At 43.7% G+C, this 27,804-nt stretch overlaps 1 protein-coding gene across 3 annotated transcripts in view; it reads right to left on the bottom strand.

Moving 5' to 3' along the window:
- Positions 1–3,681: 3,681 nt before the first annotated feature.
- Positions 3,682–27,804, bottom strand: part of C9H4orf19 (chromosome 9 C4orf19 homolog) — a 76,078-nt gene continuing 51,955 nt past the window's right edge. For 2 of the 3 annotated variants that reach the window (XM_060246250.1, XM_060246248.1), the window contains exons 2-5: positions 14,546–14,642; positions 12,559–12,616; positions 7,124–7,177; positions 3,682–6,518 (exon numbers count right to left, since the gene is read on the bottom strand). In XM_060246250.1, coding sequence (XP_060102233.1) covers positions 5,600–6,518; positions 7,124–7,155 — 951 coding nt within the window. In that variant the 5' untranslated portion in view covers positions 7,156–7,177; positions 12,559–12,616; positions 14,546–14,642 and the 3' untranslated portion in view covers positions 3,682–5,599. The remainder of the gene's footprint in view (positions 6,519–7,123; positions 7,178–12,558; positions 12,617–14,545; positions 14,643–27,804) is intronic. The other variant, XM_060246249.1, reaches the window with a different exon arrangement.

The raw sequence follows: 27,804 nt of genomic DNA, 5'->3' as shown, positions 1-27,804 counted from the left end.
ATGGAGAAAAGAACTTTCTCAGGTGAGGCTCTTTTTTCTTTTTTAAAAATGAAAGTTGTGCATGCAAAATGCCAGCCTTTGATAGGATTAAACATAGAAGAAGAAACTTTGAATGGACAGTTTGTTCCAGGAAACACGATAGGGTCTGCTGGATTTGTGATTTCCTTCTCCGTTCTTGTATTTCCTTCTGTATTTATCATCGCACATATTTTCCCAAGGGGTATTTGTTCAGAGAAAGGAAGATGGAGAAAACTGGCAAGATCTTTGCCACGGTTTAAAACATAGGTATAATTTATGTTGTACTGAATATATGGCAGAAGTCGGTGTTCACGTTGTCAACTATGAAGCTTGGTCCAAGTTTGATAGCAATCAACTTACCTATTAAATAGGAAACCAATGTACTGTAATGGAATACAACCCACCAACTCTCGGTAGGCTAGTTGGTGGTAAATACACCAGTTTGGTGTAGTGGTTAAGCATGCGGACTCTTATTTGGGAGAACCGGGTTTGATTCCCCACTCCTCCACTTGCTCCTGCTGGCATGGTCTTGGTCAGCCATAGCTCTAGCAAAATTGTCCTTGAAAGGGCAACTGCTGTGAGAGCTCTCTCAGCCCTACCTACCTCACAGGGTGTGTTGTGGGGGAGGAAGATAAAGGAGATTGTGAGCCACTCTGAGATTCAGAGTGAAGGGCAGAATATAAATCCAGTATCTTCTTAAATGAGGAAAGGTTGAAATCTACCGCATGGGCTGTTTTAGAAGAATCCCCTGAGAAACATTTTTTTTATTTACTGTAAGGATCAAGTTTACTCAACTGCTCATGGCCTTCTTGGCTGCCACTGTTAATAATTCACTTCACAACCAATATATTACTTCCTGGACTGACCACTTACAGAGCATTTCTGAACAGCAGAAAACTATAGATTCTGCTATCAGACAAGATAAAAAGCGCACATGTGATCCTGCCGTATTTATCTATGCAGCTGCAGATTATCTATTAAATACTTGTAGGCTGTTGAGTTACAGGGAAAGGAAAGGGAAAAAAAGGAAAATCTACTGCAGTGGAGAAGGCTTACCGGTAGATAAGCCTGTCATAAATTCAGATGGGAAACTTTGCATGAGAAATGCCAAGGAGCTGGCATCGGGAACCAGTGGTAAGTCAATCTGCAAGACTAGGTCAACCAGCCAAATTGGACATGACGTGAGGTTCCCCAAATTGCACAAACCATCGTTTTTATCCTAACCATATCTTCTGTGTCATCCTTATGCATTCCTATCAAGCTAAAGGGAATACAATAAGGGCCTTTTTGGTGAGGACTCCTATAGGAGATACAATAGATCTTTCAAATCAGTCCTTTTGGGAAGGTTGTAAAAACATCCTGGAATGGTTTTTAAGCTGTAGATGACTGGGAGCTGATGTTTTAAATGCTGCCTCTTTTAATACCATGCTGTAACTTTTTTGGGGGGGGGGGCGGAAACCTTGCACATTTTAATCACTTTTCAAATGATGAGAACTGCTTGGAAGACTGAACAGAAAGTAGGCTATACCTTTATAAATAATTACCTAGAACATTTGGAATACTAGGCCACACAGTGTTGATGGGGACGAGAGAGAGAAAACACAGTTTACAGGTAACAGCCAATTCACAAGGCGTAGCTTTCCTGGCAACAAGTATGTAATTTTTGGCCAAGACATAAGTATAAAAGTCAACAGGTTGAATTTCTTCACATTAAAACTGATTACTTTATTATCAGCTTACAATAGGATTTTTGGATAGATGTTCTCCGTTAAACCCCCTCCCCCGCAACCCTTAAGGGAATGTGCTGTTATAAGGGAAATCTAAGACCATCACCTGGCATGTAGTATTTATTTCTCACTTCCTAAGAGGCATCCCACCATTAAGGTAATGAACTTAAATGCAGTGGAACAAAAATATTTTCAGTGGGATACATATCATATTCCTGAAATGTCATGGATAATTTAAATTTGGAGGTACGAGTTAATGGCCAGAAACTTTCCTGGAAATACAGCTGGATTATTTCTTTCATAATATAGAAAGAAAGCTGGATAGGGAGTCACACAAGCAGCTAGCAGTTTCTCCGCTCTTGGGCTTCTGCATTTCCTAGCTCAAGTGATCAGTTCCCCGCCAGTTGTGCATTTTGATCCGCAGTTCCCTCCAGTTTCTGTCGCAGCTTCCAGATCTCCAAAAAACAAGAGCAGGAAGCTGTGAGGGCAATTGGAGGGAGCTGGGGATCAAAATGCACCCATGCAGTAACTGGTGGGGAACTGATCACTTGAGCTGGGGAAAACAGAAGCCGGGGGCAGAGCAACTGCTAGTGAGGAATCTCGCTTTCTTTGATAACCACACTGTACAGATTCTTCATTCTAGTGGGCTTTTCTGTCTTACTTTCCTCGCTTGTATTTCTTTGTGTGTCCTTATTTTTTTCTGTTCTAAATCTTGTTCTTTGGGTTTGTTTCTTCTCCCCCCCCCCCCGTTCTGCAAGTCTTTTGCTCCCTCTAGTGGTCCATTTGATATTACGCTGGTTTGCATCCAGCATAAAACCCAGCAGTTTGCAGCGACATAGGTATGTTCAACATAAACTGCTGTAATACTGAATTGGACACTGTGTGGCACAGTACAAATTACTATAATAACAATATCCAAGAATTACCAATATACAAACAAAGTCTCTCATAAGTGCTAATAGCAAAAAGTCTCTTAAAGCCTTTGTGATTGATATCCAAAGCGGTCTCCCGACTTTTTCTGTTTATCACTGCAAACACATACTTCGTGGGGACCAGTTTCAACGTTACACACCTTTGTCTCGTTCGCAGGCAGCTTTTTCACCAATATCCAGAAAACCAGTTTTTAAAAGAATTAATATTTCTTAACCAGAACACCAATCCAATAAATTCTTATGACAACAGTTCCTTCAATTTCCATGGCTGGTATCGTTCCTCCACAGAAATTGAAGGATCTGTTGTCATAAGAATTTATTGGATTGGTGTTCTGGTTAAGAAATATTAATTCTTTTAAAAACTGGTTTTCTGGATATTGGTGAAAAAGCTGCCTGCAAACAAGACGAAGGTGTGTAACATCGAAACCGGTCCCCACTAAGTATGGGCTTGCTGTGATAAACAGAAAAGGTCAGGAGACTACGGACAAAGCTTTAAGAGACTTTTTGCTATTAGCATTTTGTTTGTATATTGGTCATTCTTGGATAATGTTATTATAGTAATTTGTACTCTGCCACACAGTGTTGTGTTTATTTTGCTAATTTTCAACTGTGTTTCTTCTTTACTTACTGTAATACTGAATTGACCATGAGAGGAGCAAGTGAGCAGAACTGACACCCCTCTTCCCAAAAGAAACAGGACTTTACAAGCGAGAAAAATGAGAATGCGGAAAAGCCCTACTGTTTGGAGAGCTGCCTTCATCCCCAAGTGGAGAAATCATTTAATTCTGCCTTGAGCCTGCTCTATCTAGTTAATTTGTATTATCTCTAAACACGCACACGCATTACTATCCAACTTTAATGAACACAGAAACAGGAATTAATTCAGGAAGTGCCCTCATATTAAAGAGAGTCAGACATTCTGAAGCAGGAGTGGAATACAAAAAAGAGAGAGAGCAGTGTGCTCCAAAGTTGTACTCCCTGGCAAAAAGAAAAAGTTCCCAGAGTGTAGAAAAGAACAAATTTATTATCAGTGATATTTTATGTTTCCTGAAACGGGGCATTGGCTGCTGATAAAGAGAACTAAACAGGATCACCTCCGACATAATGCTTTTCAAGGGAGTCAGTTTACACGTTCAAAACTGAGTGAACCAAAAATGATGAGAAAATGAGCGATGTGAACAAGTCTCTCCACTACATCCACTTCTCTCTCTTTTACAACCACTTGTATGTAATGGGACTTTCTTTGTACATCAGCCATAGTTGCATGGCACTTAAGTGGTGGGATTTTTTTTTTTAAAAACAATCACCTTGATCTCTTGCTGTTCCATCCCAGAGGAAAAAAATTTCTTCTGCTCACCAGAATAAGAAGCCAGCTCATGATAGTCTCTGGAAATATCAGTGAGTCTGAAGATCCAGTAGAATCACAGTGTCACTGGATACACATGGACAGCAACATACAGAGGATTGGAAGCCTGAAGGAGTATGGGCGGGAGGAGAGGGTGTAACATCAGTGAAATCTGTTGAGTTCATAATTCCAGATGGGTAGCCAAATTAGTCTAGCCAGCAGGATTAGGCAGGAAGTTCAACAGCACCTTGGAGAGTAACAGAATTTGCTCGAAACAGCACTCATGTTATTTGACATCTGTATGCGTATGCCTCATGCCTATCTCCAGGTTCTGAAATACATTCAGCTGCTCCTGAAATATATTCTGTGGGTCGCTAAGGTGCCAGTGGACTCCTGTTTGTTTTGCAGCAAAATGCAGAATGGGTCCGAATTGATGTTTTTGTACTCTTTTTTTTAAAAAAAAATTCTATTCAGAGAGTGATAGGTTAAGCATCATGTTTTCTTTAAAAAGTGGTTTATTTTTTATTTTTTAAGTTAGTTTAAAATAAAACTGAAGCTCAGTTTTTTAGCGTTTTTAGGGTAAAGCTAGCAATTTGAGTGTGGTAGAGTCGTTCCTCCCTCTCCAAAGAGTTAGATGGTTCAAACGTTCATTTCTTTTCCAGTCCAGCTAGGCACAGTGGTTGGTTACTTCCAACTCTGGCAGTTTCCATAGACCCAAATCTACTTTCACTTGTTTTTTCCCATCCCATCAGGGTTCATACAGTTAACGGGATGATATCACACTGCTATGAATTCAGTCCAATTTGGATATGAGATGTGAAGGTGAGGGCAATGGAAAAGTAAGAAAACAAAAATCATTTTTTAAGAAAAGTCTGTAGTTCTGGGGAAAACTGCCAGAAAAAGGCAGGGTTTTTTTTTTTTTTGGCACTGCAAACATCTGTTTTGGCTGATCTCTAGCTGTGAAACTGCCATCTTGGAGTTTAGTTTTGACAGCTGGGACCTCCTCACAGCGTATAAAGATCGGGACGGTCGTACAGATTCAGCCCTGTAGCAGCTTGCAAGTGTGGCAGGATAAAGGTTCAACGTACCGGGTTTAACTAAGTCATTTATGTTACCTCATAATTCCTGATCTAAAATAGAAGTTTGGTGCAACAGTTTACCAAGAATGTCCTCTCTTTTTAGGTGAAATAGAGGACTTGACTAAAGTAACAAGTTTTAGTTTGAGTTCTTTCTACATAGGGAGACCACATTCTTGGCTTCATATACATTCTTTAGAGGTGTTGCGACAGCAAAGAAGGGGTGTTTTGGTGGTAGAGGAAGAACCACCCCTCAGGATGTAGAATGGTGGAACTTAGAAATACAAGCAGTAGAGTAGCCCTCTTGAAAGTGCAATGCTGGGTGCAGAGTGGCTGTTCCGGGTAATTAGCTTTCCTAATTATAGATTTTTTTCCCATCCACTAATGGGCATCCAGAGCAAAGGCCTGCACCTGTTATCTGCAAAAGGTGAGTCCCGATGGGGAACGTTTTCCACGTCTCCTGGAAAAGCCACTTCTCAGCATATGCATTATCACCATCGTCTAATATTCCTCCTCCTCCTCTTCAAACTCTTCTCCCGCAGTTGCAGCCTCTAGTGCTGCCAGGGCCTCTGCTATGTCTGCATCCTCCTCCTCAAATTCTCCATTCATCTCTCCACAGCAAACCTGTCCAGCTTCCAGGGAGGCTTCTGGCCTTGGCCTCGGAGAGTAGCTATCGCTGACTGTTTTGTCCTTAACACACCCATTTAAAGTCCCCGTTCTGCAGGCTCGATCTCCTGAGTCGCACCTGTTAGCCTCGCACGATGCCCAGTCCCCATCTTCGTTTGAGACTGTGGGTTCTGTGCTTTGAGTTGAGTGCATGTGGTTGTTTGATGGACTCTCGCTTCCAGCCACTCTTTGTTGACTGGCATGTTTTGAGACGTCTGGGCCAGGCGAACAGATGTCATTGCTGTGGGCCTCCAGTGTGGCACTTTGAGTGGCAGAGCCATTTTCTCCTGTGGTCAGCGATTGCCGGTATTGGCTGCTTTCTGTGGCCGCCAACGGTTGCTTGGGGTGCTCCGCTTCTAGGTTTGCGTCGCTGCACTCTTTTGGCTGCGAGAGCCCTTTGGCTGAACAGGCGTGTCTACCGGCCTCTTTGTTTTGGTTCGTGTTGTGATTGGATTTGAGATTTGAGTAGGGATGAACGCCGTTGATGTGAATGTAGCTCTTTTCATGACGGTTACTGAGCCCATCCTCTTGGAGAGCTGCGTTCCTCTGGTTCCGAACGGCTTCCTTAGCGTTGTTTAATTTATTTCTGTGTATGGATGGTTGTGACTCGTCACTCTGCAGTTCATTTTTATGGACTTGGATTTCCACACTGGGCTTGCCTTTGAATTTCCGCCCGTCCTGAGTGTCAAATTTGTAGTTGTTGATTTCATTAATGTACCCTTGTGTCTGTACGTCTTGTGGATCAAAGATGTAGCTAGAGAAAACAAAGAGATTTACCCTGTTATTTTTCATCCCTTTAGTCGAAATGTGGTCTTCAAGCTGCCCCTTTTCACTGCAAGCTAAATCATCACCATCATCGGGGAGGGACGGTGGCTCAGTGGTAGAGCATCTGCTTGGTAAGCAGAAAGTCCCAGGTTCAATCCCTGGCATCTCCAACTAAAAAGGGTCCAGGCAAGTAGGTGTGAAAAACCTTAGCTTGAGACCCTGGAGAGCTGCTGCCAGTCCGAGTAGACAATACTGACTTTGATGGACCAAGGGTCTGATTCAGTATAATAAGAAGACTGCAGATTTATACCCTGCCCTTCTCTCTGAATCAGAGAGAGTGGCTTATAATCTCATATATTCCCCCCCCCCCCAAAAAAAGGCACCCTGTGAGGTGGGTGGGGCTGAGAGAGCTCTCACAGCAGCTGCCCTTTCAAGGACAACTCCTGTGAGAGCTATGGCTATCCCAAGACCATTCCAGCAGTTGTAAGTGGAGGAGTGGGGAATCAAACATAAGATATGGCAGCTTCATATGTTCATCAGTATTTGTAATCTAAAAGTTTTTTAAAAAATTAGCCATATTGATTCTGCCTGTACCTTTGTATAATTTTGCAGCACCTGCACCCCATCTGGATTCTTCTTTGTTAACATCTGAAAAGGCAGAGAACAGGAAGAGGAAATAAGCCATGGGTCATTTCATGACCGTCACAAAGCAAACAGGTACCGCCTGTCTCTGTGGTTTTGAAAAAGAAAATCTTACTGGGTTAAAGGGAGAGCTGGCTGCTATGCACTGAAATGGAAAAGCCACTATTACTTTTACTACTATTTTTAAGCCCTCTTCCAAAGAACTTTGTTTGTGTCATCCTTCTGCTGACATTTGAATATGAATCTGTTTAGTTTCCCAAGCCTTCCTCCTCCCAGGACAAAAATTCCCTCCATATCATTTAACGTTGTTATACTCAGGGGTGGAATTCTAGCAGGAGCTCCTTTGTATATTAGACCACACACACCCCTGATGTAGCCAATCCTTCAAGAGCTTACAAGGCTCTTTTTTGTAAGCTCTTGGAGATTGGCTACATCAGGGGTGTGTGGCCTAATATGCAAAGGAGCTCCTGCTAGAATTCCACCCCTGGTTATACTATCAGCCTGCAATCTGGCTCAGCATTTGGCCTGCTCTAAGTGTGACACACTGACCAAGCTAAAGAACTCACCCGTGGAACGTTTTGCCAAAACTGAGCTGCTACCTGCACAAATCAGCTGCGACAGTACAGCACCCAGCTGGGTTATGGACCTATGGCATGCTAGCTGAGCATGTGTAGCTGCTTTGGATGAGTAGCAGCCTGGGAGAATTCAAAGCACTATGGGTAAGTACTTTTGACTAACTAGTATCACAGTTAAATCAAGTAGAGCTTAAATCGTATCAGAATCAGTGTGACAAGCTAGTCCTGATTGACTTAACGCCCATCGGTGGACTTAACTTGCAAAGATGGTGGGCTCTCCTTCCTTGGAGGTTTTTAAACAGAGGCTAGATGGCCATCTGACAGCAATGCAGATCCTCTGAATTTAGGGGGAGGTATTTGTGAGTTTCCTACATTGTGCAGGAGTTTGGACTAGATGACCCTGGAGATCCCTTCCAACTCTTATGATTCTAAGATGGGATAGAGGTAGGGGGTGCCAACCTTCAGTTAGGACTTGAAGTTCTCTCAGAATTACAATGAACCTCCAGACTGCTGCAGAGATCAGCACAAAGCTTCCCGAATAATCTATCTAAGCAGTTAGATCATGATCCTACAGACCCTGTAAAGAAAGTAGCCTACAAGACCCACACTGGGATGCCCCATTATATCAGGCTGTGGATCCCAGTGTTATATCTGGCTAAATAGATATAGACTCCTTCTTGCCCTCTTTTGTTTGTAGAGCGGAATCATATATTAGAGATACAAAGGATTTAATAACTTGGAAAATTCAGCTTTGGTCACATTAGATGCAGCAGCCCTTTAAGACCAACAAACTTTTATTCAAGGTATGATCTTTTGTCTGCATGCATTCTTGTTATGCACATGAAAGCTCATAATACCTTGAATAGAACTTTGTTGGTCTTAAAAGGTGCCACTGGACTCTTAACTTTCTTCTGTTACTTCAGACATACATAGTCTTTATTGTGTGGCTTCAGACCAACACAGTCAGCCCCTTAGAATCATAGAGTTGGAAGGGAGCTTCCAGGGTCATCTAGTCCAACCCCCTGCAAAATGCAGGAAATTCACAGAATCTTCATTGCTGTCAGAGGGCCATCTAGCCTCTGTTTAAAAACCTCCAAGGAAGGAGAGCCCACCACCTCCTGAGGAAGCCTGTTCCACTGAGGAACCGCTCTAACCATCAGAAAGTTCTTCCTAATGTTGAGCCAGAAACTCTTTTGATTTCATTTCAACCCATTGGTTCTGGTCCTACCTTCTGGGGCCACAGAAAACAACTCCACGCCATCCTCTAGATGACAGCCCTTCAAGTACTTGAAGATGGTGATCCTATCACCTCTTAGCCGCCTCCTCTTCAGACTAAACAGCCGCAGCTCCTTCAATCTTCCTTCATAGAACTTGGTCTCCAGACCCCTCACCATCTTCGTCGCCCTCCTCTGGACCTGTTCCAGCTTGTCTGGACCCCTTACACTAATACACACCATCTGGAGGCTGGCAACCCTACCTGCACAAGATAGCTGTGATTCAAATTAGGTGGGGTGAGTGCACTTGTCCCTGCTTGCCCTCCTTGTGAGTTGATCTCAATGCATATGTGTTCTATGTAGAAGGCTTACGCTGAGACAGCGTGTGGGAGCACCATCAGCAAAAACAGCTAGTAGAGATGGGGGGTGGGGGGGGAGGAGGTGGATGACCAGCACTGATTGGGCCCCTGAGAACTGCCCATGCCTCATTCAGGTGATGGCCAGTCTTCCTACAGGTCATATTTTTAACAAGATGCAATGAGGAAAGCAACTTCACCTTCTTCAAGGCAGCGTAATGGTGTAGAAGCAGTTTAGGGACATAAGGAGGCATTTTCTCCATCCATAAAATGTTATAAATCTCTAGACAGGGAGGGTTTTGTTTGTTAAATATTAATCGGCAGCATCACGCACCTGAGTCTCAAAACAGGAATTCTTGGAAAGCAAGAGATGGGAAGCGGAGATTCAAACTTCTGCAATTACCATGCAAGCAGCAGTATGCATTAAATATACACCTGCTCTCATTAAACAGTAACTGCCTGTAGCGGAGCTTTTAAGTATCCCTTTTTTGTCTATTAACCCCATGCCACAAACTATTTTTTGCCAAGCAATAAAGAGAGAATGTTACTGTAGGGGACTGAAAGCAGTTTGGTGAGTGGCAAAGCTCACTCTGATTGGCTGAGCCGCTTCCATGGAGACAAATGTATCCAGTGGAAGGGAGCTAACTCTGAGGGGGATAGCTCCTCAGACTTCAGTTCAGTTGGGGATTAACTGGAGTTAGGAGCTAAGGGCAGTCTATCAGCTCAGTTCCTGAGACAGAACTGGAATTGACAGTGTCTGTCTGAGAGAGAGTTTTATTTGAGAGAAGGGGCAAAACCAAATCTCTCTGAGGGAAAACTCTCGACGTTGTGGCACACTGTGTCACACAGCACAGGGAAACTTTAAGGCTCTGCTGAGGAGTGCTATCAGTGCCAAAGGACAGACTCCTGGTTCAAATATAGAACACAAGCACACTGGGAGAGAGGCTAAGGATATTGTGGCTTTGTAGGAATCCCAGAAGTCAGAAAGGGATACTAGATGTGTGGGACTTAACTCAGGGAACTGAGGTGCTGAAGATGATGATATTGGATTTATATCCCGCCCTCCACTCCGAATCTCAGAGTCTCAGAGTGGCTGACAGTCTCCTTTATCTTCCTCCCCCACAACAGACACCCTGTGAGGTGGGTGGGGCTGAGAGGACTCTCACAGCAGCTGCCCTTTCACAGTGCTGGTGTGATAGCATTCAAGGGTGTTGTTTCCTAGGTATTGCTCTAACGTCTTTAGTGTGCCTGTGTGCTAGTGGAAAGTGCGAGGGGATATTTCTGTCACAAGTTCAGATAGAGTGTGCGGATTTTACATTTAGAAAAAGCCTGAACCATACATCTTTCTCTGATTAAAGAGTGTTTTTGCAGAGTTGAGGAAGCACCGTTTGTTTTATTTTATAACTTCAGCCTGCCAACATCTCTAGTGCTCAGAGACCATTTACTATTTGAATATCTGCCTGCCGACTTCTATAGTGTTCAAAAATCATTTATTATTTGAACTCGAGCCTGCCAACTGATCTAATAACATCAACAGTTATTATTTCTTCCCTGCCTTGCCTTCTGTATTTAATAAACTTAATATTTTGGTTTTGAATTTTAAAAACGTCATTGGTGCGTCTTTATTTTTTGACAAGAATTTTTTTTCTGGTGGTCTGAGGTACTGGGTAAAGGTGACAAAATTTTTAAGTGGTTCCTTCCCGCATGCTGACCCTGACTGTTTCTCACAGTTACAAATACGGAAGAAGAATATTGGTTTAAACTTGCAAAAAGCAGGTTAATATATAAAGGACAGAGTTACACAGAGATACTGCAACATGTATTGTAACCTGCTACTTAGTGGTTTTGTTTTGGGTTTTTTTTTTTTTTGTCAGAAACAAAACATCAAAGCAGAAGATTTATATGGTGTTTTGGGCTCCTGTCAAACATGAAAAACGCTTCAACTTCCTGAGAACATTTTGGAAAAATATAATCCAGTTACACTTTCAAGACAAAGAAAGTTTGGGGTAGGGCGGAGGGAGAGCTGGACTCCATAAACAGAATACCTGGAGTGCTGGGGAACTGTATGTTTGCATACAAGTTAATGATTCCATTGAGCTGTTAGGCCTGACCTGCTTTTCCCTTTCTGTTGTTAAGCTAAAAGCCATGGTGCATCATCCTTCCCTTCAGAGACTGAACTACGCAAGGGTCCCTCAGAATAAAACCTCTCGGCCTTTCTGCTGCTGTTTTTTTCTTATCCAACTCTACTGCTTTTCACAAACAGAAGTTTCCTCTTTTAGTTCAGACATGAACTGTTTCTAACAGAATCTGCATGACTAAATCATGGTCGTATTTACACTACAGACAGAAACCAGTTTAATAGGCGTGATCTCTTCCTAAGTGAAAGGGTGTTCTCTGGCTGTAAATTCCACTTTATCACTGAGGACGTAAAAAATGGCCTCCATTTTCCACAGAGATGTTTTTAAAGTGTATTTGAGATCCTTGCTCTGCTCATTTATTAGCTCTGGCCTTGAGAGGGGTGTCCCCTCAAGTCTGTTAATGTTCACTCCATTTCCAGAGTAGGTGTCTGAGTTTTGTTCTCAAATGTTCTTGACCCCCTGCCCCCTAGTCTGGGGGAATCTTAAGAGCAGTCCCAGAAGTTAAGATTATGAAAGAAGACTTCTGAAGTGATAGTTGAGTTGAACTACTGCTTGAGAGGAGAGAAACTAGTGATTTCAGGCAAGGGCCATTTCGTAGAAAAAGAGGAGCCGGAGCTCATTAGCACAACTCATTTGCAAATGCCACACACCAGAAGACGTACTAAATTATATCCGCTCAGAATCTACCTTAAAATGCTTACTGAATTATAATTGTCATAATAAAACCTTACTCCCATCATACTTTTCAAATTATTTTCTCCTATGTGGCTACAGTGGCACGATGAAGATTTCTGTCTGTCTACTTGATATGTTTTGGTTATTTTCCCGTTTGTTGTGGGGATAAATATTAGAAAGTTTGTCAAATTCTTTAGCAAAATTCTCAGAGGGGGTTTGAACAGTGGAGCCCGAAAGCAAGTTTTTTTTTTGGGGGGGGGGGTGTAAGAAAGAAAGAACAGTAAAATTTAGAGGCTCCAGAGCTCCACTCTTGTGAGCTCCTGCCCAAAGTGAGGCCTGATTTCAGGAAAACATCCAAACTGCACGCAGCAAATACTTTCTCTTCTAGTAGATGTTCACAGTGAAATTACAGTTTTGTGGCCTACTTACCAATCAGTTAGAAGGAGCTGGGAGACCATGATGTTAATATCTGGCTGAGAAGTGGCATCTGAAAAGAGAATTTCAAGAGACAGGATGACAATAGTTGGGCAACACAGATTCTTAAATTGTGGGCCAGGGCATGCGGGTATGCCACATGCCAAGCTTGAACATTTATGCCGCCATCTTGGGCGCATCCAGCATTGTCAGCCAAAGTGGCAGGGCCCAAAGGAGCACAGATCTGCCTGTCCTCTCTTCCCATTTATGGACAACATCATCTTCCAGAGGTTCCCAGATAACAGCTCTGGTTAGAGGGGTAGGGGAATCCCAGAAGGCATGTCTGGGGGAAAAGGGGAATGCAAGATCCTAGGAGGAAATGTTAACTGATCTACACTCACAGCCGCAAGGAAAATGTGTGAAGTTTTAAGTCATAAAAACAGCCACTGTCCTGCACTCCAAAAACAAATTATGGGAACATTTCCTGTCCTGCATCCTGAGTGTTGATTCTGGGCTGTGAAAATTTAGGGCAAATGAAGCTCTTACCAATGCTTTGAACTTCTTCATTCCTTATGCACTGAGCACTCTATACTTCAGATTGCTTCCCAAAAAACTGCGGCGGGGGGTTGGTTGGTTGGTTGACACAACACTGCTGTGCACCCTTGTTAATCTTCTTTCTCCCCCCTCCCCCAGTTCTGCTTCATGGTTTCCAAAACCTGCTTTAGTAACATCCTGCCTGAAAAGCTGAACTCAAAACAGGTTTGATTACAATTTCAGGTGGGCAACCATACTGGCCTGACGTAGAAGAGCCAGATTTTAGTCCAGTGGTGTTTTCAAGACCAACAAGATTTTCAGAATATAAGAAGAAGACCACAGATTTATATCCTGCCCTTCACTCTGAATCTCAGAGTGGCTCACAATCTCCTTTAACTTCCTCCTCCACAACACCCTGTGAGGTAGCTGGGGCTGAGAGAGCTCTCCCAGAAGCTGCCCTTTCAAGGACAGCTCTGCAAGGGGCTATGGCTGACCCAAGGCCATTCCAGCAGCTCCAAGTGGAGGAGTGGAGAATCAAACCTGGTTCTCCCAGATAAGAATCCGCGCACTTAACCACTACACCAAACTGACTCTCATGCAGGTTTCTGGTCCCAGCTGTTGTCCTTTATGTGCATATCCTATAATTCAATCATCATTCTCTCTGTGATGCAGAAGGAAGAAACATTTGTAGTAGTAGGTAAGCCCTTTTTAAAAAGAGGGACCTTGCTCTCCCATTTATGATCTTTTTCACTGTGAAACCCATAATAAGCTTCCAAAACAGCTCACATTTCCAAAAACAACAGTTCAAGGGGGAAAAAACTGCTCATACACTTTGGGTTTAAGTGATCACTTGAGAGCTTGGCATGTGGTCCTTCTAGTCTGGGATGGCTACAGGTAGTAATGCAAGATTGTACTCCAAAAGGACATGATTGGCTCATGCGAAACAGCCAGTTTGGAGATAAATGAACAGCATGCAGCAGTATAGACTGTCTGACTAGCATTCCTAGTGCTTGATGCCATCGATTTACAATTGCTGTAGCCTTATGACCCAGAGTGGCAAGGGCTACTTCATTTGAATGCTGCTTGTATTTAGTGGACATATTTCGCTCTTTGGCTCACCAGGACTTTTGCCTCACACTCTGGAACTACACAAAAGGTTGCTTATCCAGGCAGCTAAACTTACATTAGAAGAGCCCCGTGGCACAGAGTGGTAAAGCTGCAGTACTGCAGTCCTAAGCTTTGCTCACGACCTGAGTTCAATCTCGGCGGAAGCTGGGTTCAGGTAGCCGGCTTGAGGTTGACTCAGCCTTCCGAGGTCGATAAAATGAGTATCCAGCTTGCTGGGGCGGGGGGGGGGGGGGAGTGTAGATGACTGGGGAAGGCAATGGCAAACCACCCCGTAAAAAGTCTGCCAAGAAAACGTGAAAGCAACATCGCCCCAGAGTCAGAAACAAGGGACAACCTTTACCTTTTAAAAACTTGTATCCTACATCTTCTTATACACCCAACTTCAAGTTTTATTAACTTGCCCCGCAGTTTATAAATGCAGGAAATCCACTGTGTCACTGTTGAGGAAGTACGAGAGGAAGTAAATCAATAGGATGGATAAGGTGAAAAGACAATATCTCTCTTTGACAAGACCTAGCTCATACAGGAACAAGCAATTAATCTAGGAGGAATCAATCAATAGCCATGACAAACAAGAAATTCTGACGGGTAAAAAATTTAAACAGTTTGGAACGCAGAGACTTAGAGGCAACATAATAATGTAATACCCAACTAGGGCAGAACACGCAGGACTCCAAGAAGGCCCTGGAGAAAAGGGTCTTTGAGAATCAGCTGCTGTTTTAAAGTGTGCCTAATTGGTTTTGTAAAGAGCAGGGTGGCAAAATGTGCAATGTTATGTCACTTCGGGGAGAACCCAGATGCGATGTCATGTTGCGCTAGTGATTGCTGGAAACCAGTATAATTTTACTGTAGAGTTTGGTGATTCTTAGAACTACGTGATGTCACTTCCGGCTTCCCTCGGAGTGGACATCACACTATGTGATGTCACTTCTGGTTTCCCCCAGAATGAATGTCACACGTTGGACAACTCCATTGGTCCCCCCTCTCCCAATTCTGCAGGGTGACACCCATTTGGCTGGCAAACCCACCAAAAAGCCATAAGAATGTGACAACTTTCCAGTTCAGTCCACAATGAAGTCTTATCCGGCTTTCTGTTAACAGCAGAACCCAGCAAGATGGTTCTGTTTGTCAGCATATGAACATATGAAGCTGCCTTCTACTGAACCAGACCCTGGCTCCATCAAAGTCAGCATTGTCTTCTCAGACTGGCAGCGGCTCTCCAGGGTCTCAAGCTGAGGTTTTTCACACCTATTTGCCTGGACCCTTTTTAGTTGGAGATGCTGGGGATTGAACGTGGGACCTTCTGCTTACCAAGCAGATGCTCTACCACTGAGCCACAGTCCCTCCCCAGCAGCGTCTCATAGGTCTCTGAACATGGAACTTTTGTTTATTATAATTAACCAGAGGGAATAGGCCCATTTTCCATGAAATTGCCCAATCCTTGGATTGTTTAAGCAAACGTCCATTGCTGTGTCATGAGCTTTGAATCAAAGCTATTGCAACCACTGGATTTGTGTGGGGCTTGAGGCTATAGCAGAGTGAAGCCTCATGCAGATCTCTGGACCCAGCACAGTGTTTCCACCCATGACGTGTGACTTTTTAGTCTTCCCCTCGTACTGCAGCACAAAATGGCACCTGAAAATAGTTCTACTGGGGGACCCCAGGAATACCATTCAGAAGATGGGGCTTCCTGGATTGGGGAAGCAAAGAAGTTGCACTTTGTGGGATGAAATACTTCCATCCACAAAAATGTTCTGCAGGATCCAAGCCTAAACCTGAGAGATCAGTGGCCTTCAACAGCAATAGCTGTGGATAGGTATTAAATCACACATCTGTTTTCTGGCTAGGTTTTAGTAAAGGTAGCATACCACAAAGTATGAACTGTTCCCAGTTCAGATCTCAATATGTAAAAAGGTAAAAGGTCATTCCCTGTGCAAGCACCAGTCATTTCCAATTCTGGGGTGACATCACGTCATGACGTTTTCACAGCAGACTTTTTATGGGGTGGCTTGCCATTGCCTTTCCCAGTCACCTACACTTTCCCCCCAGCAAGCTGGGTACTCATTTTACTGAAGAAGAAGATATTGGATTTATATCCCACCCTCCATTCCGAAGAGTCTCAGAGCGGCTCACAATCTCCTTTACCTTTCTCCCCCACAACAGACACCCTGTGAGGTGGGTGGGGCTGGAGAAGGCTCTCACAGCAGCTGCCTTTTCAAGAACAACTTCTGCCAGAGCTATGGCTGACCCAAGGCCATGTTAGCAGGTGCAAGTGGAGGAGTGGGGAATCAAACCCGGTTCGCCCAGATAAGAGTCCGCACACTTAACCACTACACCAAACTGGCTCTCCAAACTGGCCTCGGAAGGATGGAAGGCTGAGTCAACCTTGAGCCGGCTACCTGAACCCAGCTAACACTGGGATGGAACTCAGGACGTGAGCAGAGAGCTTGGACTGCAGTACTGCAGCTTTACCACTCTGCACCACAGGGCTTATGCAAAACCCTACACTCTGTCCCCTTTCTGGAATATGCGGACAAGAATATGACGGGGAGGGGGGGGAGGGAAAGGATTACTGAGTTCAGACATAGAGCACTTTGAAGAAGTTCTGCAAATTACTGAGGCTCAATTTATATTTACTGTCACTACCAACTCGTATGGCCTGAACAGCTGTGTCATTCTCAAGGGCTCCGTGTGAGAGAACTATATCACCAGTCGCTGCAATTTGCATGAGTCCAGTGGCCTGACCTTGGGCTGTGGCAAATGCAAAGTAACTCACAAATTGACTGGAATTAAAAAAAAAAAAGGGGAAGAAAACTCAACTAGATTAACTCAACCAATTTTTTTTTAAAAACCCACTTATTAGGGAAATACACAGTTTTAATAAAATCGCATTGAAAATCTTAACAGATATGTGGTATATATTAAACCTTCTCTCTGATAAGAAAAACCTGTATGTGATTGCATATATGCCTATACACTCATATGGAAACTGATTAATGGATGTATTGACCACCAGTGAAGGCTTTGGGGGGGGGCGGGGCTGAAAGATGTTTGGTCACCTTTTAGTATGAAAATATAACTTTCTCTAGCGAGAGAGGCTTTTATATCACAGGTCATTTCAGGGTTCTTTGGAGGTGATTTTATTAAAATTGTCTATTCCCTAATCAGTCACCCTCACAACACACACAGAGGCTGACGTTCCCACAAGTGGAGTCCGATCTGAATAAAGCCAAGTGTACTACTTGGATACTACCACACTTTTTGTGTCAGAACTAGAATGGATAAAAAACCAGGCCTAAATCTCACCAGGGTGGGTTATCTAAATTAGAACTGTATTTTCTGGCTGTACCTCAGATAACATTCTCCCTCCCTGGCTTCTTTTTAAAAGATGGAAGCCTTATAATAGGCTGACTTGAGTGTATCGGCATGACAGCGTGGTTAAGGAGTCAGGGCTATCTGTCTATACAAATAACTTCTCCTTCGGCTAGCTCGAGTTGACACCGTGTGGCACGTGAGGCCCACTGGCATGGGGCTAGCGCACTGGGCTGCCATTTGCAAACAACATTAGTGGCTGATGGGTGACTCTCCCCCCACCCTCGGGGAAGTGGACATCACCTATTGCAGAAGGGGGGTTTCCTGGAAGAGCTGGCTGCAACACTTAAAATGACCTGGCTTGTTTTATTTGAGCAGCATTCCCTTGCAGGCCGGTTCGATATCTAGTCGCTGGAGAAAGCAAGCTGTTGTTTTTACGCCATGACCCCTGGTTTAGTTAGTGAATGAGCAGGTTCCTGAGAAAAAGGAGTGGGACTTAGCAAGAATACACACAAACCTGAAGAGGAGAGTGTGTGTGTATGAATCAGCAACTGATAAAAAGGAGATAATATTAAGCCTATTTAAACAGTTCAAATTTCAACTTCATAACAAAAGCTGGATTATTTTTAAACCTCGATTGCTGGCTTTTCACTTATTCACATCTATATTTTATAATTGACTGCATCCTGTTACAATCTAGAATGCACTGGAGAGTAGTGCAGGCTGGTTGGTTTTCAGATCTACGGTATATTTATAGTGCCTATCGGCACAATCTACCCCAAAACCCGGTGGGATCATGCATGATGTTGTGCTCCACTCTGAGCCCCTATGGGGATCGGGAGGAATATAAATAAACAGAAAATAATAATAAAAATAATAATAAAGCCTGAGTTCCCCAAACTCTTACATTGTATAGGATGTGGTGGCCAAACTTGCTTTACATTAAGAGCCACACAGAAGAACATCGGATGTTTGAGAGCAGGAAGGAAGGAAGGAAGGAAAGAAGGAAGGAAGGCAAATAGATGGGGAGGGAGGTAGAAAGAAAGCAACTTTAAATATATTCTCCAAGCTGCTGGCTGGCTTGGAGAAGTGATTTAAAGAGACAGATCTTTGAGATACTTGCAGACTTGTAACAGCCAATGGCTAATTACAATAAACGAACTAAAGAGACAGGTGCTTTCTCCAAGCCGGCCAACAGGACAGTGGGAGCTTGGAGAGCCACATGTGTGTGAAAGAGCCACATGTGGCTTCCAAGCTGCAGTTTGGCCACCCCTGGTATAGGCATTTATTTACAGTTACTGCCTCTTGCATCACAAGTTTTATACCGAGTAGATGTCATTTTGAATCGTTGTGAATCTTTCTTTAATAATATGAAATCTCAAACGTGGAACCCATTCGTCTGAAATGTCATACACTACATTCTTTATTTTGGGCTGCTCATTTGATATGAGTTTGAAAAATCTAGGATTTGTGCATATCAATGTGCAAAGGGATTATCAGTGCTGGGAAAAGGCATCTAGTAATGAGGACAGTACTTTTGTTTCTGTGCCGTGTAAACCAAACCAAACAAATCAGCATTTGCAGTTGGATGAGAAAGGGGCTGAAATGGAGGAAGTGTGCTGCAGAAAACAGAACAGCAGTAAGAGTATTTAAAGAAAACATCTATGAATAAGTGGGGGACTGGCAAGGACTTGCAGGAGACATCTCATTTTTCTCCCACCATTTCCTCTTTCCCATCTTTGGCAGCCCTGAGTCCCCACAGACTTTCCCCTTTTCCTACTTCCTTATTTCCACCCACAGCCTACCTCACCTTACCTCTCAGCCCCACCCACCTCACAGGGTGTCTGTTGTGGGGGGAGAAGATATAGGAGATTGTAAGCCGCTCTGAGTCTCTGATTCAGAGAGAAAGGCGGGGTATAAATCTGCAGTCTTCTTCTATCTCCTCCCCTGTCTTCAGCTTTCCCTCTATCCCTCCTCCTGGCAGCCTCTTCCTGGGAAAAGTTGGACCCAGTTCTGCAAGGACATCCAGAGCCAGTCTGAGTGATGTGGGAAGTGAGTTTCTGGTGGTCTCTGCCAGGCCTGTCCTCAGGAAGTCCTCCTCCACCAGGGGACATGACAGAGCTGTTCTGGTCTTCCAAGTTTACCCCTGCTCCCCTCTGTGGCTTTGCTTTACAGAAAGCAAGGCTCGGAAGGCTCAATACTATTATCGTGGCTGCCTAGAAATTTCCAAAATGGTGATTGTAAGCTTAGTGGGCAGTTCAAAATTAGATAGGATTTGTGTAATTTGCACTCAATTCAAATATGGTAAATATGAGGAGAAAAAAGATGGCCTAGATAGAATGACTGAGGGAATGGAAGAAAAAGCAAAGGAAACCTTTCTACAAATGTAAGAGTGGGGATAGAAAAGGTATGGTGTTTTGGTCACAGGTGGTTCTCTTTTAAAATGGCAGGGACACAGCATTGTAAGGGCTAATTCTCTCCCCACCCCTCACTACTTGGACCATCATCACCTTTGTCAAGTTGAGTAAAATGGTCCCAGAAAGATGGATTGACTGTCATAGACAAATGGTATCCCAAAAACTCTAGCATCATGAAGTCACTTCTGCTCTCTCCATACATTACTGTGGCCTTGGTTATTCAGAGGATGGGAAACTGGGTCTTTCACTGGAGAGAATGACTACGTCAGCCATGGCGCTCCCAAATTCAGCTAAGAGGGAAATCTACCTTTCACAATAGCCGTATTAAACACATCTTGCTTGGTATCCTCCAATTCTAATTTCAGTTATCTAGTAAAACTATAAATAAATGTTCTAAACAATTAAATTTATCACCGATATCTCCCACCAGGGCAGCATATGTGGATTTAATTCCAAATGACAACTCAGCAAGGCCAGGCTCACACACTAACTTGCCCAAGGCTACCCAAGGAACTTAAAGGCTTGACTAGAGATTCGAACTCATCTCTTATTACTTGTTATCTAGCGCTTCACCTGCTACCCCACACTGGCTTTCTATTGCAGAGACTGGTCTGAACGAGCCTTGAATTTTTTAGATTTTTAACATCCCTGAAAGCTGCTTTAAGTTCAGACAACAGGCAAATGAGATGGATTCTCTTTGGGCTCCAATGTTTGCATGGCCCACCGAATGTTGCCTTGATTTGCATTTTTGAAGCTCCGCTGATGAAGAGAGCTCTACAGAACTGTAACAGAGAGGAAAACACATTTTGCCCCGGAGGGGGATGAAAAGAAGCAAATGCAGTTTGATGTTGAGCATCCAGAGGAATTCTGAAGAGCCAAGGCTAAGAAACAAAACAAAAAAACTCTCTTAAAATAAATAAAAAATGACATCTGCTTTAGATTTTTGTCCGGAAATAGAAATGGATGTCCAAGGATGTCATGCGTGGACTTCCCCAGTAGTGTTCTTTGGATATGATACTGTGTTTTCTCCTTGTAAGAGCCCTGTGGCGCAGAGTGGTAAAGCTGCAGTACTGCAGTCCTAAGTTCTGCTCACGACCTGAGTTCGATCCCAGCCGAAGCTGGTTCAGGTAGCTGGCTCCAGGTTGACTCAGCCTTCCATCCTTCCAAGGTCAGTAAAATGAGTACCCATGTTGCTGGGGGGGAAATGTAGATGACTGGGGAAGGCAATGGCAAACTACCCCGTAAAGTCTGCCATGAAAACGTAAAAGCAATGTCACCCCAGAGTCGGAAACGACTGGTGCTTGCACAGGGGACTACTTTTTTTTTCTCCTTGTGGGGAAATGCATTGTCTTCTGGTAGGCTGGCAATGGGCAGGACTCTACTGTTTTCAAACATTTCAGGTTTTCACGGCTGGTAACATCATTAGGGTTTGTAGAATCTTTTGGGATCAAGTGCCGTGTTCTACTGGGAAAGTTTTCCTTCCAGACGTTTCGTTCTCAGCTGCGGAGAACATCCTCAGTGGCGTTGCAGCCGGAGCAGGCGCTCAGACCTTCTCCAAGAAGGTCTGAGCGCCTGCTCCGGCTGCAACGCCACTGAGGATGTTCTCCGCAGCTGAGAACGAAACGTCTGGAAGGAAAACTTTATCCAGTAGAACACGGCACTTGATCCCAAAAGATTCTACAAACCCTAACTCTACTGTTTGTTTTAACCATTTTCCCCCCTCTGAGATAAGAACAAGCAGGGGCGGGGAAGGAAATTAGCCCATGGCCTTCCAGATGCATCTCTTAAGAAGGGATGGACCAATTCATAAGGACATAAGAGAAGCCATGTTGGATCAGGCCAATGGCCCATCCAGTCCAACACTGTCACACAGTGGCCAAAAAACCTAGGTGCCATGAGGAGGTCCATCAGTGGGGCCAGGACACTAGAAGCCCTCCCACTGTGCCCCCCCCAAGCACCAAGACTACAGGGCATCACTTGCCCCAGACAGAGAGTTCCATCAATACACTGTAGCTAATAGCCACTGATGGACCTCTGCTCCATATGTTTACCCAAGCTCCTTTTCCAAGCAGACAATAGAGGTGGAGGTGGTAACTGCTAGACAGGAAGGGGCTTGCAGGAGGCCCTGACCTGGGCTGACTGGGGTCAAAGGGGAGGGGAAATGAAATAAAATATCTGGGCAACAGGAAATAGCTCTCTTTTTCTTTGGGATGCTGAGTTGAACAGACCTCTTGTCTCAAGCTGGGAGCAGGCAGCCATGTTGAAGCATGTGGCTGGCCTAAAGATCTGGGAACAATCTTTAAGATAAAGGAAGACCTTTTGAGAACCAGAATGCCTAAGAAAAAGAGCCTGTTCTAATTTTAACATCTGGTTAGGGCATATTTTAGAAAGAGGGACAGAGAATTTGCATTTTACCAGGGCTTTTTTTTTTTGCAGAAAAGGCCCAGCAGGAACTCATTTGCATATTAGGCCATGCCCCCTGACATAACCATTGTTTCACACAGGAGTTTTTGTAGAAAAAGCCCAGCAGGAACTCATCTGCATATTAGGCCACACCCCCAACACCAAGCCAGCCGGAATTGCGTTCCTGTGTGCTCCTGCTCAAAAAAGCCCTGCATTTTACCAATTTCTTTTGTTCTTCCTTGCTTCGATCTGGTGTGGTGCTGAAAGTACGCTTGTAAACATTTTCTTTTTAGTACCTATTTTAAACTGTTGATGTGAGAAGTGGTTCTCTGTCCCACACAGATCCCCCCCCCCACTGTTAAAGACACTATTTTAAGAAGGGGCTCCAGGGGATTTGGCAGACGACTATTCCTCCAGGGACACCCAAGGCGTTAAAGTGTCCCCGTGGGAGTCAGGCACTAGGAGGTACTGAGATGAGGTCTCTGAGCTGGAAAGAGTCGCTGAGTCCTGATCCTGTCAGTGATAAATCCCGATATCGATGAGGCGGTGGCAGCAGCCACTTGAGAGTATGTTGGGAACTCCTGTAGGAGGGCAAGGCAGAACAGGGCTTGCAGGTCCGAGCTGGCATGTTCTGCCATGCTCCTCATACCCTCCCTTTAAGCAAGAAGAAGTGTGAGGTAGGCAGAGAAGAGTGAAGCCTCTCTTTGGAGCTCTGTTCAGAACTTATTTGTGCCCGTCTTCTGCCAGCTTGGCGTAGCAGTTAAGTGTGTGGACTGTTATCTGGGAGAACCGGGTTTGATTCCTTAGTCTTCCACACGCACCTGCTGAGGTGACCTTGAGTCAGACACAAGTTCTCGCAGAGCTGTTCCTCTCAAGAGCAATTTCCGTCAGAGCTCTCTCAGCCCCACCCCCCTCTGTTGTGGGAAGGGGAAGCAAAGGAGATTTTAAGCCGCTCTGAGACTTCTTTAGGTAGTGAAAGGTGGAGTATAAATCCAATGTCCTCTTTCTCAGATCCTAGTCCTGATGCTCCTCTGGTACCATTGTGAGTGTGTAAAGTAAGTAAGTAAAGTAAAATTTTTATTTATATCCCGCCCTCCCCCGCCGAAGCAGGCTCAGGGTGGCTAACAACACTTCAAGTGAACAATTCAGTAATAAAAACATTAAATTCACATTAAAATTCACATTAAAATCAGTCAATAATCGATAATTAATTAATTCTTTTAATCTGCTAAAAACATTCCCATAATTCCACACTGCCCACTTATATTGGGGTGGTTGTTTATTTTATTTATTTATTTGTTTTATTTAATTTATATCCTGCCCTCCCCACCGAAGGCAGGAATGCTCAGGATGTGGGTTCAGATGTCCAGTCATATGTTTTTACTGCTACACCTTCATCCCAGCATTTTCGAATCACGAGGCAACGAAGTCATAATTGCTTAGGCTGAACAAGCAAGTTCCAAACAATGCACATTGTTCTGAACGTGTTTGGTCGGCGTCAGCAATTATGACTTCACAACCTCATTATTAGGATAAAGGACACCAAATAATATAATGATTATTGTACTTGGCGGTTTTTTGAACAACATAATGGTGGGTCTGAGGGAAGGCGAATCTTGGCAAAGGCCGCACAAGGAGAATTATGGCTTACTAGTGAAGACGAAGGAGCCCCATGGCACAGAGTGGTAAAGCTGCAGTACTGCAGTCCAAACTCTCTGCTCACGGCCTGAGTTCGATCCCGGCGGAAGCTGGGTTCAGGTATCTGGCTCAAGGTTCACTCAGCCTTCCATCATTCCGAGGTCGGTAAAATGAGTATCCAGCTTGCGGGGGGGGGGGGGGAAGTGTAGATGACTGGGGAAGGCAATAGCAAACCACCCCTTAAGAAGTCCAAAAACGTCGTGATGCGACGTCACCCCAAAGTCAGAAACGACTGGTGCTTGAACGGGGGACTACCTTTTTTTCTTTTTTTTTTAAAGCAAAGACGAAATGCTCCTTTGAATATATCCAAATGTTTATAATTCACCAGCAATCCTGGTCCCACAGCTCGACACTATTTGATTATTTCCTATCCCTTCAACCACAGGTTGGTAGGACGTGGAAAAAAGAGAGAGCAAAACAGATCAATTAATTTTGAATATTACAGTGTGACAACCCTACAGCTATTTAAAGATGTGTGCAAGGCGTTCGGCAACAGCTTCCAGCCAGTCCATATCATTAGAAAACAACAATACCATAATGCATCCTATTGGTGCTAGTCTACAGCTGTGTTCTCCAAAATGAGATTTCTCTCTCAAGGGGTTTTAAGATACCACCAGCAGCACAGCATAGCCTCAAGTGGCAATGAGACCAAAGAAACACTTGCTGAGATTGATGGGAGAGGGATGCTACATTCTATACAACGGGCGACCACTTAATGAGATATGTTAGTTGTGTTTATTCACTTGACAAAGTATCCCAGTCCTCAAAGACAATTGTGCTGTGGGATGCTTTTGTAAAAAAAAGAAGTTCCTCGCCACATCATCCCTGTTTTCTCATACCAAACGTGCACAATTATTGAGAAAAATTTACAGCAGTATGGTTTCCGGTAGTAACGTATTTGACTCTGCAAAATGTGGTAGAACAAAGCATTAGACAAGTGCACCTTTAAGACCAACTAAGTTTTTATTTAGAATGTAAATGTAAATACGAAAGAATGTAAGCTTTCGTGTGCTCTTAAGCAGACTTCATCAGACAAAATGGGAATGGCAAGCAGCAATTTTTAATATAAGTGGGCAGTGTGGAATTATGGGAATGTTTTTAGCAGATTAAAAGAATCACAAAGAGGGATCTGTGTTTGTTAGTGAAGGACAAAACAGGGCTGAAAAAACACTAGAGAGTGATAAAAAGCAGACACAGACCCCTATTTGTGATTCTTTTAATCTGCTAAAAACACTCCCATGATTCCACACTGCCCACTTATATTAAGAATTGCTGCTTGCCATTCCCATTTTGTCTGATAAAGTCTGCTTAAGAGCATACGAAAGCTTACATTCTAAATAAAACTTAATTGGTCTTAAAGGTACACTTGTCTACTGCTTTGTACTATTGCTTCAGACCAACACGGCTGCCCACTTGGATCTGCAAAATGTAATTCCTAATAATAATAATAAGATGACATTGGATTTATATCCCGCCCTCCACTCCGAATCTCAGAGTGGCTCACAATCTCCTTTATCTTCTCCCCCCACAACAGACACCCTGTGAGGTGGGTGGGTCTGAGAGAGCTCTCCCAGAAGCTGCCCTTTCAAGGACAACCTCTGCCAGAGCTATGGCTGACCCAAGGCCATTCCAGCAGGTGCAAGCGGAGGAGTGGGGGATCAAACCCGGTTCTCCCAGATAAGAGTCTGCGCACTTAACCACTACAACAAACTGGTATAATATCGAGACTTGTTATTTTTCTAATACGTGGCACGTGGTTTTCTACATTCCGTTATTACCTTTTGTATTTGTAATGTTGTAACCTGATTCAGAGTTTTGACAAATTGGCTTGGTAGCGTACGTAAAGCATAAGCTTAAATAAAAATTATTTCAAAATTGGGGGAAAAAAATCTTGGATTTGTCTGGAGACCTTTTCCCATCCCCCCAAGGGTTTGTGAGTTCAGTCCTCCAACAGGCCGCAACTGAATGCCCCTGTCTGGAGGCTCCATCTTCGGATCGGCGGCAAAATACCTGAAGACAAAAGACTTTTTGCTTGTCTCTGTGGCAGCAGCTCTGACCGCCCTCCACAGACGAGCGACATGCCACCACAAAAAAGGCAGGCACCTGTGACGTGCTTAGGTGCAGCGGAAAACCCTGTTCTGCTGGGTTTTTTTTTTTAAGTTGTAAAACCAAAGAAACATGTATTTTTTTAATGGACCGAGCTGAATAGATCTATGCTACTTTTTATCTTGTGCTTTTTTAAATAAGCTGAATGACGTTAAGACCTAGCTGCCAACTGACCACGAGGGATCCTGGATGGTGTAGGGCAGGGGTCTCAAACATGTGGCCCAGGGGCCAAATCAGGCCCTCAGAGGGCTGCTATCAGACCCCCAATCAATTGGCTGTCGTCTGCTTCCTTCTCCCTCTCTCTTGCTCCCTTTTGCATAACAGCTTGCTTTGCAAGGCTTGCTCAATTGCACAGGAGCTACAGAGCAAAGTCTCTATTTTCTCCATTGGCTGAGGCTCCTTCCTTTGGCTGAGGGAGGAGGCCAGGCTTTCTCAATTGCACAGCAGAGCTACTGAGCCAAGCCTCTCTTCCGTCTATTGGCTGAGGCTCCTCCCCCTCCTGATCCCTTGGATCCCATGGGAGAGATACAAAGAAAGCATCTTTAAGACTAACATGTCCTAATGTTTTAAGCATGTTTTATTTTAAAGGTTTTTTTAAAAATTTAATTGTGCTTGTCTGTGTCCTTTATAAAGTTGATATCTCTGCTATCTAATCTTAAATAGGTACACACATGGCCCAGCCCAACATGGCTCGGCCCAACAAGGTTTCATTTATGTCAGATCCGTCCTTCATAACAAATGAGTTCAATACCCCTGGTGTAGGGGTTATATTGTCCAACAAGGACTGCTGAGACCCCAGTTCAAATCTCCACATGCCATGAAACTCATTGGGTAACCTTGGGCCAGTCATTACTAATGTACTGAGCAAATAAAATATTGCTATAATAAATAAATTTTAAATATCCTTCTCTAAATAGGTACCTGGTCAAAAAGTCAATTTCAGCAAGAGAATAATAATAATGAATGAATAATTATAATAATAATATAACTTTATTATCATAATAATAATATAACTAAATTATCATATAGCATTGCGTGCAGTATAGTCAGGAGATCCTAAGATTGTCTGGTATCCTTAAGCTCTAGCTCTTTTAGCATTATTTACCCTCTAGGTGGCAAGTTAGACATTTTTTGGGCTGAGAGAGCTCTGAAAGAGCTGTGACTGACCCAAGGTCACCCAGCTGGATTCATGTGGAAGACTGTGGAATCAAATCCATTTCTCCAGATTAGAGTCTGTTACTCTTAACCACTATACCACACTGGCTCTCTTCAGCAAGAGGTTTACAGCAAATCTAAACTTAGTTACCCTCTTCTTAGGCCGCTGGAGGTTATACCTCTGCTTCGGGTTGCACTGTTAGCCATAAATGGAGTTAGGAGTTAAAGCCTTAGATACCCTTTATAAATCACGGAAATAGAACTTCCTCAGTCTCTTAGGTAATCCTCTCCGTGTGATCTAAAAATAGCAATACTATGAACGATCTACAATAAAAAAGCCTTTTATCTACATTATAAACTTACACTAGTTTCCATTTCAGCCATCTTTGCAGGAGTCCATGGTTGCAATCACACATACTAAATAATGCACTTTCAATCCATGTTCAATGCACTTTCCTGCTGGATTTTGCCAGTTCACACAGTAAAATCCAGTTGGAAAGTGCGTTGT

This window comes from Heteronotia binoei, chromosome 9 (assembly GCF_032191835.1).
Source record: "Heteronotia binoei isolate CCM8104 ecotype False Entrance Well chromosome 9, APGP_CSIRO_Hbin_v1, whole genome shotgun sequence".
NCBI classification, from domain to species: domain Eukaryota; kingdom Metazoa; phylum Chordata; class Lepidosauria; order Squamata; family Gekkonidae; genus Heteronotia; species Heteronotia binoei.
The sequence above is the reverse complement of the archived record's forward strand: the minus strand, read 5'-3'. Positions and strand labels throughout refer to the sequence as shown.